This window comes from Rutilus rutilus (genome assembly GCF_951802725.1).
Source record: "Rutilus rutilus genome assembly, chromosome: 2".
Lineage (NCBI taxonomy): Eukaryota > Metazoa > Chordata > Actinopteri > Cypriniformes > Leuciscidae > Rutilus > Rutilus rutilus.
In genome coordinates this window covers 26,827,962-26,841,639 of record NC_140210.1, presented here as the reverse complement: position 1 = coordinate 26,841,639, position 13,678 = coordinate 26,827,962, and the positions used below count along the sequence as shown (strand labels likewise).

General features: G+C 37.7%; 1 protein-coding gene across 1 annotated transcript in view; it reads left to right on the top strand.

Annotated features, from left to right (window-relative positions):
• Positions 1-326: 326 nt before the first annotated feature.
• The window catches only part of marchf4a (membrane-associated ring finger (C3HC4) 4a), a 54,010-nt gene continuing 40,658 nt past the window's right edge, over positions 327-13,678 (top strand). Inside the window, exon 1 of the mRNA XM_084401552.1 lies at positions 327-2,132. Within this exon, the coding sequence (XP_084257678.1) occupies positions 1,680-2,132 (453 nt within the window). The 5' untranslated portion in view covers positions 327-1,679. The remainder of the gene's footprint in view (positions 2,133-13,678) is intronic.

Genomic DNA, 13,678 nt, shown 5'->3' with positions numbered 1-13,678 from the left:
GCGGGTTCAGCGTCTCAGAGGGGGCGAACGCTGGCAACACTGACCTAGAAACATGTACTTGTGAGTCGGTCTCACATGAGGGCTGAAACCAAATCCGTTTGTGGCTCGTAGGATAGATGAGGAATGCAGACTACAAGAACGATCACCACAGGTTCGAATTAGAAAAACTTCTCATTTCCAAACATATTTGAGTCCCACTGGATGAGAGTAATGTCTTAATTTATACCGTAGCACAAATTGTAAGGGCGTGATTAAATTCGTTTTGCTGGCCCTGAGCTCGCCCCCTTTGCTCACATCACATTCACAGAGAGAGAGAGAGATAGAGAGAGAGAGAGAGACGGGCCCGCGCCTGGGAGCTGTCCCAGGCAACATGGTGCTGAAACCGCAGCGAGAGCGAGCATCCTCCGGCTTTACTGATAATCATCATAAACATCTCGTGTTAGAACTGCACAACGCCTTTCGTCGCATTAACCGCAACGCTTTGGATTACTACGCAGGAGCCACTTCAGTATTTTAATTAAAATTAATTAAGACGGAGTGTGGATGGCAAAAACATTTCCTCATCGTCGACCGCGAATCTGTTTCTTTTCAGGACTGATTTCCGAGACATGTTTTGACAGTATATGGGACAGTGATCGAAACTGCCTTGGGATTTCTGCAACAAGGGCTGGGTGTTTCTGGAGATAGGCTGCCTGTAGGCTACCAACGGTGGCACCTTAACATTTTCAGAAGGGGACTTGTGCGGGATGCATTTGTTAACGGTCGGACCTGAAACATGAGATGAACGCAAAGGACAATTGCTGGCTAATTGTCAAGATTGTGGCTGGATTTCGTTTCACGCAAGACACTTTGCGTTCACATTAACACAAAATTACACGGTAGTCCGCTATCGCATCGCTTTTGAAGATAGCTAATGATCGTGGATAATGTGTATTGTAGAACAGAAATTGATATTTCATGGCTGGTCCACTGAGCGTGTGTGTGTATCGTAGACTTCTAGTTGTTTAATTAGGAAAAACCAAGGCTGCCATTTGTTTGGCTCTGCTGGCGAATATCCTGTATTTCTGTTTTCCTCCTTTGATGAATAGATGCCACTACCTCAGGAGCTCTTTGTCAGAGGCTGTTCGCGGGAATCCCCGACATTTTCCCATTCAAATCGGTGTACTTGTCCGCAGTTTCATGTGAAAATGTTCGTGTCTCTGTGGATATAAGGCCATTTGTTGTAGGTAACAGCTAAAATCCCAGTAAACTGTTTTGTCAGGTAACCTAAAATGTGCTTCACGGTTTTATCCAAGTAAAAAATATTATTTAATATGACTGAAGAGGTTTATTAAGGTAACAGCTGCACGTTTCCACTTTTGACAGCTACTATAACATGTGCGTACAATCGTCAGCTTCTCAGTTGAACACCAGCGCGAGGAATCGCATCGGATGGAGCTCTCAGAAGAACTGTTGAAAATAAACACGTTCTCCATGTTCAAACGGTCACTTGGGCTGAGGGTGAGTAGAAAGCGGTGTTGCTCACGAGACTGAACCGGCTTCACAGGTGTTTCTTCCTCATTGGAAACCAAACAGTAAGTTCTGTAATGTGACCTGCTGGAGACCAGTAACAGATAGCCTTAGTTTTATAGGCCGTTTAAAAACATAGACCGCCTTTCCATTATTCATAAGACGGGCACATGTTGTTGGCTATCGGTGTCATTGTATGGTGTTGGGGATTGTTGAGTCGCAGACCGATGCTGCGCCACCAGGGCAAGCAGAAAGGCCGCTGTTGCGTCTTGTTCAGTGACCTGAAGGTTTTCCTACTCAGGCCACCGGCACCGTCGGCATCGCCACCTGCCTTCACACCCATGAACGAACTAAACGCGGAGGGCAATGCGACGAGCAGCGCCACGGAGAGCCACTCTTTAGCCAACGGACATTATCAGCCGGTGACAGGTGAGGCTTTGGACACACTAGGGCCCGAAGACTGGACTCATAGCGCAGTGGATCCGCCGAGGACGCTGGACTGTTGCAGCTCATCTGAGGATTGCTCTAAGGAGAAGCTGGACGAGAGATTATCCCTGAACAGCTGCACGGACAGTGGAGTCAGGACTCCGTTGTGTCGGATCTGTTTTCAGGGCCCAGAGCAGGTAGGGAGTTCACTTCACGCATTCTGTTTCTAAGGCTGAATGGATGTAGACTGTTTATTGCACAGATTTGCTCAATACATAGGGTGATTGGGACACTTTTTGTCATTGAGATGACTTGGAAAAAGTGTCATAATCAACCTGAATTCACCATAGGGGGAGGGCGGGGGGATCAATGAAACCTGCTGTAAGTTTATTGCACTTTTTAGATCACTTTGAATGTAATTACTGGGGAAGAACCATGAAAACTGAAGTAGAATGACAGCAGTTGTGTCACATTAAATGGATGAAAACAAAGATTTTGTTATAATAAAGGTTAATATTAAGAACATTTTCACAAACAATTTCACTGCATGAATATGGGCTCAAAAAGTATTTAAATCACATATTAAAAGTAAATGAATGCGAATGCATTACATAACAAAATAGCAATCCAGTAGTATTTATTTTAAACAGATAGCACAAGCACATTTTAAAGCAAAACATCTCATTAAAGATGTTTCAAATTATAAAACAGTTAGTACTGGTCACAACTAATACAAATGCATTTGGATATTTTCTTGGTGGATACTTAGTTGAAAATGTAGTTATATGAATAGTTCACCCAAAATTGAAAATTCTGTCCTTGATAATGTTCCAAGCCTGAACGACTTTCTTCTGTAGAACACAAAAGAAGATATTTCTTGTTGTTCTGTTCTTGCTTAAACAACAAACTTACTTTCTGCTGCAAAACACAAAAGAAGATATTTCTTGTTGTTCTGTTCTTGTCCAAACAGCGAAGGTCAGTGAGGTCCACAACAACATTTGATCCTGTTGACTTTCATTGGGAAAAAAACAAAACATAACAAAAATTAAAACACACACAGATTTTCAAAATATCTTTTTCAATAGCCTATATCTTTTTTTTTTTTTTTTTTTTTTTTTAGTTCCAGGGAAGAAAGAACTGCATTATTAATGCATTATGCATTATTAAATCTGACTTACAATAATCACCAAAAGTGCAGGTAGTTCTGTGAAAAGGCCTAGCATGATTTTTTTTTTCTTTTTTTTTTTTTTCCGCTTGATATGTTGTTATCCAAATGTGTCTGAATACTGTATGTGAGATTCCACTTCATTGCTGCTGTTCTTGAAGTGATTTGTCCCCATAAATCTGACTGTTATATGCTTCAGTGGTTTTATGACAGTGGCATTTATCCACATGCAGCTAAGGTGATTTTTTTTTCTAATGGAATACACCACATGACTGAAAGGTCAAGGGTTTGGACACAAAACACTGCTCAAAGATTTAGGGCCAATAAGCAGAACATTCTGTGACATAGTTACGTACTTAGTATTTACAAGTTCTCTTCACAGGCCTGATGTAGCCTGTAAACGCATGTGACATTATTTTATTTTCTCTTCCTCTCCCCCCTTTCTATCATTCTCTCTTTCAGTTGTTTCCTGGCTTTTTTTTTTCCTTTTCACTTTCCCCACGTCTCTTTCTCTTTCCTCTTTCCATTAATGTGGGCTGTGGCAGAGTTGTGTGGCTGTGGGCTGATGGATGGGCCTGTGAGTGTAATGAGAGCTGTGTAGAGAGCAGATGGGACTGAGGAGATTCTCTCCGCTCTGACTGAGCTGTGTATATGTCTCCAATCCAGACACACATTCCCCTCTTTCTTGCTCTCCTCTCCACTGTATGCTTTGTGAGGAACCAAATATGTGGACATCACTTCACCTTTATCAGAGAGAATAATTGGGCATTATTGGAGAATGTTATTGGATATATGACACAGGAAGATTATAAATCATTAATTTACTTGTATGAATTGGTTGTGTGTGTTTTTTGGCTTTGTACTTAGTTTTAATGTCCTTATAGGATAACAAAAAAAAAAAAGTGTCTGTCCACACTTGACACAAAACTCCTGTAACATATGGTGAGCTCAAGTCTTCCTGGGAAGTTTGTAATTACGACACCATGTGCATTCAAATACCTTTGGTCAGAGTAAGATGGCCATGCATGTCTACAAAAAAGTATAACAAGAATTTGTAACTCCTAGAAAATGATTAAAGCATGCACATTAGGTGTGCTTTTGCTTTTTTATGTTTTTATTCAATTAATGAAGGTTCTGTAAATTGAATCGATATTAAATCGTATTTGTACGATACTACTCATATTTTGTACACACAACTCTTCTACAGTCAATACAGATGATGCATCCATTGTGTCCACCATGTTTTCTCAGTGGCACAGAAACACAGGGCTCAGCAAATATTAGTTTCCACACTCGTAATAATGACTTTGTGGTGGTGTTCATGTGCGTTCATCTTGTAAAATACATGACTTGTAGCCACCAGTAATAACATTGAGAACACATCTGATGTTTAATATGTAGTTGTTAAACATTTCATAGTGAGCAAGGCTACCAAGTGTGATGCTTCAGAAATAGAAATCAAGAAACTGACCAAAAAAAAAAAATAGTGACGGCAACATTGCCTGAACATTCCCTTTGTGTTTTGGCCACACAGGTAATCCCACCTAATATTAACATTGACCACAATTATACAAGTATTTATTATGCTGTTTACTAAATCGAAGAGATCTAACAAGTATTTATAGAATAATGCATGTGGTGTGGAGGTGGTGGTTAGGTGAGAAAGAACAAACTTTCTTCATGTCCTCCATAATCAATCTCTTCTAAATGTTCTCAAATTATTTCCTACTTTTCCATTTGCTCTTTCTCTCTCTCTTTCAAAATCTCTTTTCAAAAGTCGGTGCTGTAGAATGCTGATGATGCAAAATCCCTATGTGACCTGCATTAACATGAGATTTTTTTTCTTACAAGATGCCTTCATCTGTATACTATAGCAAAAAAGCACAAGCTTTGGATTTTCATAGAGAGAGGATGCTGATGTAAATGTGCAGACGGATGACGACAGTTTGAGCTTGCATGAGAAATATTTACAGTTTTACAAGTGTACTCTGTTACAACTGTACTCATTTACCCCACCTAATAATGGCAATAATCATGACTGTGAGACATGCCCCTTAAGAAGCTCTGGTGCCTGATTATTAGTGGATTAATCTTGGACCATGTTTCTATTTTGTAGAGTCAGCACACCTTAATATTACACCAGCAACAGCGTTGTTGATCGTGTGGATAGCTTTTTATACAGTAGGATTCGGCTGTACTGTATATAATCACAACCGTGCAGTAACAACAGTTCAATAAACAAGAAGTTAATTATTGAGTGACTTATCATTTACACCGAATATACTGTGTCTATTTATATGGAGTCGCACACACGTGGGGGGGGAAACAAGATAATTGTGGCCACAAATTTAACAAAAGTATTAAAACAATATATATTTTTTCACATGTCATGCGAGGACTTTGTATATTTAGCCTATGCTCCAAAGCCACAGCAGAATTAGCATACAACAGTGTTTTTGAATGACTTGATTGAGTGAATGATTCAATGACTCACTCTTAAAAACAGTCAGTTAAAGCTTCAATATTAAAAAAAAATTCCGCCGCTAGGGGTCGCTAACCTCGCTAACAATAACAAAGGCGTAGGTTGATGATAAGCGGAATGACGACGGGACTTGCTGTCATGCTGATGGATCTAATAATGTTAATGGATGAGTGAAAACATTCATGTTTTTTAACATGACTGTGGTATGAAGCAGGGCGCGAGTCTCGTGGATATAAATGAATGCATGAATTATATAAATGAAGGACATTTAATTCTACCGAACTACCCGCAAGTGCTGAATTACTACACACACAGGTCAGTTTATTTGACGAATTAAACTTGTGAGGTAATGCAGCGCTGTTTCATTTGGTCTAACGTTACACCATCATACTAAACAGCATGTGAGTGTGTTGAAAGTTATAATGTTATTCCATGTGTTAGTTTGTTGGCTGTATGAGACAGTAAGCTAGACATACAGATCATATTCTAATACTTCATCATGTTGAGCTATATAACATTGATTTATGTACATTTGCAAGTCACCTGTCTAATAAAGTACATGCAAGAGCAGCATCTCTGTCAAGTCCAAGTTAGTCGCGGACGTGGAGCTCTCGGCATCTCGAAAACGCCAAGCTGATATTGATCCTCATTTTAGTTCTCCTTTTGTCCCAAAGTCTGCTTATCATGGTCCATAATGTTTGAACGAAACAACAACAGTGTTTCGCTAGATGTTACGCACTACGCCGTTGTCCACGTCTGTCGCCATAGTTACTATGGCAATACAAGCAGAAACCAAGGGATAACGCGGATATTACGTCATTGACAGGCGACAAGTGAACATGGACGGGCACTATTTAAAATTGTGAATTTCTCTGAATTTACAAATTCTTGGAAACATGTAGGATAATGGAAGTACACAATTGAAAGAAATATATAAGACTGTGTAAGTGGTTTTTGGATATTTTGCTACAAAATTATTAAATATTGTACCTTTAATTCATTCCTGAATGAATCTATGTTTTTGAACGAATCTGTTGAGTCACTTTTCAAGTCCCAGTGCTGTTGAACTGTTTACCAAAATGAAAAGGATTCGTGATAATATTGTCCAAAACCTTCATTTTGTCTTGGTTGTTTTCAAACCTTCGAAGGACGCTGTAATACAGAAATTTGTATAATATGCATGCGATAGCCTAGCTAATACAGTTGGGGTTGTTTTGTGTTTTTGAGTCCCAGTCCACCCTTGACTGCAGCCACTTTTACTATCTACCAACACTGAGTCCTTCTCTAGCAGTGTGTGTGTTTAATAGAGGATGATCTTGGCTAAAAAGAATCACTTAAAATTTGCATTGCAATAAGCTTTTAGAAAGCACATTAAACACCGTCCAGTGCTAAAGCAAGAAAAAAAGCATTTCTCTCTCTCTCTCACTGTCTCAAATACTCTTTCACCACCCTTCAAGTATGCTAATAACATACGATTTATTTTATCTCCGCTCAGGGCTGTTTACAAGGATTCTCTCTTTCATTTTTCTTCTTCTCACACTAGCCTTGCTGGTTCTTTTACTGTTTCTCTCCTGTTTTCTGTCCCTTCGTGCCTCTTAAACTCACAAACTCGTGTATAGGTTGGTAGTGTCACTCTTTCATTATAAAACATGGTTCTTACTCGTGCTCGGTTCCTACAGAGGGCTCGTTCCTTTCTGCTCCCATGAATGGGCTGCTATGTAACGCTGACCTAACATCCAGCGCAATAAATTGAGGCTGCGCTCACCGCCGAGGGCTGTTAGGGGTTATGTATAAAGGATCAGTCATTCAGATTGTATTGATAGTTCTGCTTTAATACCACAATTAGATAAAGTGGCCTCTTCTCCCACTCTGACGAGCCGCTCTCTGATCTTCCGTCACACATCTCTGCTGCACAACGTATCATTACGACCCCAAACCATCAGTGATTATGGATAATTAATGTAGAGCAAATCAAGTGAATCTGAATGTACATTCACTTCCAAAATCTCCCCGTCCTCAGATTAGACTCATAACAACGCATGTCAAATGAAATCAGAGGGACTTGATTTCATTTGGTCGGGAAATTATCTGCATTCAGTTTTTAATGTTCTTCAGTATGGATATTTGATCACAGACGAATCAGTCGAGTGAATCTGAATAGCAGTGTCCGCATTTGATACAGGTTTCATAACTGTGGAACTAAACTGCATCAAAGACACAGATTTCCCCAAAGCTAATGTAATCTGTTTAGAGCAGAGACTAGTGCTGAGATTAAGGCCTATCACGGTAATCCTGTTAATTGATGTTTGTTCATGACGGATGAAATGACACACATTCATACTGTGTTTGTCAACCTGGAAACTCTAATCCTCTCAAAGAGAGAGGAAGTGATGGAGAAAGCAATAAACGCCCTTGACACACACAGTATAAACACAGCAGTCATTGGATAAGAGTGTCACTTAAGTCTCTTAAAGCCAAATTCCATTGAAAAAACTTCAGCTGTGTGTTATGTATGAATGTGAATTTATGTAACTTAGAGGTGTGTCTCTGTGTGTTCCTATGATACCAGGTTTATATGAAATTAAGAAATTAACTTTGACTTTCATGTTAAATACACTACTGTTTAAAAGTTACAAAAACTCTATTTCAAATAAATGCTGTTCTTTTTGACCTGCTATACATCAAAGAATCCTGAACACAATGCATTACTGTTTCCACAAAATATTAACAGCAGAAAGAACAACTGTTTTCCACAGTTTCCACTGTTTTTCACCTAGACCTACTCACTGTAAAAAAAAAAAAAACAGTTGGGTCAACTTAAAAAAATAAGGCAACTTATCGCAAGCTCTTTTTTGAGTAAATTCCACAAACAGGGACTGAAGTCCACGCAACTCAAAAGATTACGTTAAAATCATAAGTTGCCTCAACATAAATAGTCATGTTTAGCTAGTGAATAACAGAACAAAGTATTTTTAGTTGGCTGAACACAAATGGGCCTATTATCTATAGGCCTATATTGATTTATTATATATTATTTAAATAGTTTAATTAAATAAGAGACAGACCATAACACGAGTCAGATAACTTTTTTTATTATTATTTAAACAGTTTGTGTCCAATGCACAACAATGACATTATCGTAGCAAGTCTTGAATTTGTTAACTCAATGCATGGTACTTACCAATACACGTTAAAGAACATTAGCCTGAAGGTTCAGTTCACCCAAAAATTAAAAGTCAGTCATCATTGATTTACCCTTAAATTGAAATTGAAATTAAAAAGAAGATATTCTGAAGAATGCTGGTAACTAAACAGTTGACGGTAGCCTTAAAATACTGCGGCAGTCAATGGCTACTGTCAAATTTTTGGTAGTAACATTCTTCACAATATCATCTTTTGTGTTCAGCAGAAGAAATAAACTCATTCATGTTTCGAACAACATGAGGGTGAGTAAATGATGACAGAATTTTCATTTTTGGATGAACTATCCCTTTAAAGCTAAGGTTGAAACCAATTAATACTTAACATTAACCAATACATTGACAGAGCAGTATTGTTTTTTTTTTGTTTTTTTTTTTGTCATTAACTATAAAAGAAACAGTGTCCAGTGGAGGAATGTCACACAAATTTTCCCATGACATTTGCAAAATGGCTTTGTCCATTTAGCTAAATTTAAACTTCAGTGACTGCACTCTTGCAGAGAAGGTACCTCCAAGACCATAACAATCTTCTGAATTCAAGGCTCGAAATTGCGACCATTTTGGTCGCATATGCTCCTGAAATTTAATCTGTGCGACCTAAAAATATATTTGGGAGCATTTGTGCGAGTGCAAATAATGGTTGTGGTGCGACCTGTTTTCATTTCTCTAAAAAACGTTTGTAAATTACTTCACAGTGTGTACCTTATGTGCGCTGATACGCGATGGCCGGACCGTCATTCTATCCAACGCTATATATATAACCAATCCCGGGGTTTTTCCTGCATTGATTTTTTTTTGGCGGCCGCCAAAGCCTTTTGATCGGTGCGTGACTGCTGCGCTTGACGAGAGAAAGCCCCGGCCGCGCGCGCGCTGTCTTGCTCTCTCTCCCTCGCGCATATTAATCAAAATCATTTGACACGATAGAAAAAGGGTGGAAGACCGAAGTTTCACGTGGAGCATTCGGAGATTTTTTTTCTCCTAAATTACCGTGGAGTGTGAATTGTGCTAAAAAATAAACTACCGGGATAATCACACAACGCTTGCCGTATGCTACACTTCCACTAATGACACGTCCGATTCGCGAACTAATGACTCATTTGAACCGATTCACTTTAATGAACAACTGATCTGTCCAAAACACTCACGAGACGTTTGAATCGGTGTATAACAAATCGGTACCACTTTACAATAATGTTCCACTTATTAAATTCTAGTTAACACAGTTAACATGTACTATTAATAAACTGCACTTTGTTAATTTGTTAACCATTGTTAAAATGTTAATTTCAACATTTGGGCTACTAATAGCCTATTATTGAATTTTTTTTTTTTTTTTTTTTTTGTTAACATAGTTAATGCACTGTGAAGTAACATTAATGAACAATGAACAGCTGTATTTTTTTTAACTAAGATTAACAAAGATTAATACAGCATATAATAGCAATAGAGTGCCAAGTGCCAAGCAAAAAATGCAGGGACAGGTGTGTGGCAAACACTTCAGGTTAATCAGGTTCGATTATTAAGGCTTTTAATCAGCAGGATACGTCAAATATAACCATACTGTCTATGAATATAACACTGCATACACCATCGCCAAAGAAGAGCTTGCCTTCACTTAATTTATGTCAAATGACAAACCATGTGCCAATATCATCAGGGTGAGATGATATAGAGCCAGAAGACCAAATTCAAATCTTGGCCACAGGATGAAATAAAATCTGTTAATATATTATTTGTAGTTGTGGTGCTCCTTAATTTTTGGTGGGTGCTCCTAAATTTTTGCTGGTGCTCCTAACTTTTTGAAGTTGGGAGCACCAGTGCTACCAAGTAAAAAAGTTAATTTCGAGCCCTGGAATTACTTTGAAAGTATACTTCAGGTCTTTTGGATAATCCATATTCAGTGCATTCATGAGTCTGAACAAGTAAGCGTATGCTGCTGGTAGATCTGTAATGTCCTCAAGAACAATGGCCTCTTCCAGTATTAGTTTGTCAGAGTTGGTAGTGATGTAACAGCGGCATCTTCGGCCACAGTAAGGATTCCGATCTCTACATATTTGGTGCTGTGATCTAAAGGATCAATATCCTGGGATAATAATTCATGAGATAGGGGTATTAATTGAAGTGTATATTTAAAAATAATAACAACAACAACATTATTATTATTGATGTTGTTGTGTAAATAACCTGAATACATGTAAAACATAAATAGTTTAAGAAATGAAAATGAAATTGGTAATTTACCAGACGCATCCTGAGTAAACTTGTAGAGTTTTTATGCTGGAAAAGTGGTAATCCCTCAAGATCTGTTGTTTTCTGACGTGTGTTAATGTCACTCACCTAAAAAGAAAGGGAAAAAAAAAATATATATTTTTTTTAAATCTGCAGATGCACTATGACCTTAACTCTTAATAATTTAATATAGGGATCTCTACTGCTTTGGGAGTTAAAGGTACAGCACACCCAAAAATGGTAATTCTGTCATCTTTTACTCTTCCTCATGTAATTCCAAATCCATATGACTTGGTCCATAACAAAGATTTTTTTTAAACAATGTACAGATTGCTCTTTTACATACAGTGGCATCAAAAAATAAAATTTGTCAACAAAACATCCACTGTTTCCCAATTGACAACTGAATAAAAAACAGACTGATGTCATAATTAAGTTTATGATAGTGATAACTGATATTATAAAGTTATTTACTGACTATTTTCCTCTCTATATGTGTTCATTCAAAGTAGATTCTCATGGTCGACGTTACATGAAAACTCCATGGAGATCTGTAAAAAAAAAAGTAAATTGGAATCACCACAAAGTTTTACTACTATAAGGATTCCTAAAATGTTCTAAATCTTTAGAAATAATAATTAAAATAATGATTAATATTGACAGTTTCTATTAAATGGTTTACCTCATCCTTTAGAGAAAGTGCAGGTGGCAGGCCATCTCTCTCTGAACTCCTCAACTAGTGTAAATACATAATGAGCAAACATCTCATTTGATATGACAAAACATACAGTTGATTATAAAAATGATAAATACCAGACATGTTCAAGTCCCTAAAGGCCAAGTCAAGTCTTAGTTTGTACCTTTTTTTTAACAGTATTTCTTTCAGCTAACCTAGTTATTGTAATTAATGTTTTGAACTTTCAAAACGGATTTCTACTTCAAAAATGTCTAATATAGCACATCAATTATTACTTAAATCATTAATGAATTAATTTAAATTAAAAAATGTATTCACAATAAAAAAAAAATATATTTTAAAATAGATAACATTATGCCATTTGGAATGCAGGGAGAGTCACCATGAGAAATAAAAACTAAACGTGCTGAGTATTTTGAGCTATTTGAGTTGCCGTAGTTTGCTGTAGTTCTATGCAGTGATGGGTAATGTAGTCTTCCAGAGAGCGCCGGCGGTAACAAACCCCTTGTATAAACAAGCAATACAGTAAACAACACAAAGAACAATATTCCCATCAGTGTGTCGTTAATACATACCAGTGACTCTTTAGAAACGCTGGATTGAATAGGCAGGGCACCGCTAGTTAAAGTCCGCGTGAACCGGAAGTTGCAAACGACTTTTCTCCAGTGCTGTGACGTATTTCCCAGTGAAAAGGAATATTGAACAGAGGGCAGGGTTTTACTCTAGTGCTCCTCCTCTCCATCTCTCGCTCATTACAGACTAACGATTTGAGGGGAGTGGTTAAGCGTTTCTCAACCCAAGCCGTCAAGCATACGTCATCAGGGAAGGTCCTCCAAGGCAGAGAGGAGGGGCATTTTCAGATTTTGATTAAAGATTACGAAGCCAAAACATTTTTTTCCGTGTTTTAACTTGCACGGATTAATTGTTCACCACAAGACTAGTAATATGCGCTAACAAAGTAAATAGGGTCCATTTTGATTTCAGTTGGACTTTAACATCAGCATTGGCAAAAGCACCCAAAAGTGTGTGAAATCGGCAGCACTGGTGAATTAGATCAGGCCATCAGTTTGGGAAGAGCACAATACATTATATATGACAAATAACATACAGTCGATTATAAAAATGATTAATACATACCAGTGATTCTGCAGAAAAGCTGAATTGAAGGCAGCACTCCGCTACCGACTTCTCACCAGCTGCAGACAGAGACCTCTTCGCCGAGTAGCTGAAGTCTCAAACTGCGCATGCGTTCAGGGTTCAATCTGCGCACACGCTAACAAAAAACGCGAACTTCAATGAAAACTAAAATGATTTAGTTTGAACAACAAAACATTGTACGTTTTCATCATTTAAGTAACGAATTTGTTGAATCAACTTAGTATGATGCATGAACACTTCCAATAAAAATATCTCAGGTCATTTGACTGTTTTATGTTTATTTGGAGAACTTTCAGTAATGTGGCTTTTTTACAGTGAATTGCCATTACAGGAATAGGTTATATTTTAAAATATATTAAAAAAAGAAAATAGCTCAATCTTACTTATATTTCACAATGTTACTGTTTTGTATATTGTATTTTTGATCAAATAATTACAGCCTTCTTGTGCATAACATAAAAAAATCTTACCGAAGCCAAACCCTAAATTTTTGAACAGTAGTGTATAAGTCTGGCTGGCATTTTATCATAGCAAAGGTTTGGCCCTGATGATTTAGTTTTTTATATATTTTAAATAAACATTTCAGGTCGAGCTCAGTTAATTAAACCAAATCAGTTTGGACCCTCCTTTTCTTTACAAAAGGTGAGTGAATGGGGCCACCTAAAAACACTAAAACAATCTCAAAAACAACAAGAACAACTTTACAACTTAAATAATACAGAAGTTTCATTTTTGAAGAATGATTTTTTTTTTAAGATGCATATACTGTTGGAGCAGTGGTCCAGGGCTCTCGTGCTGTATAAGGTGTTGTG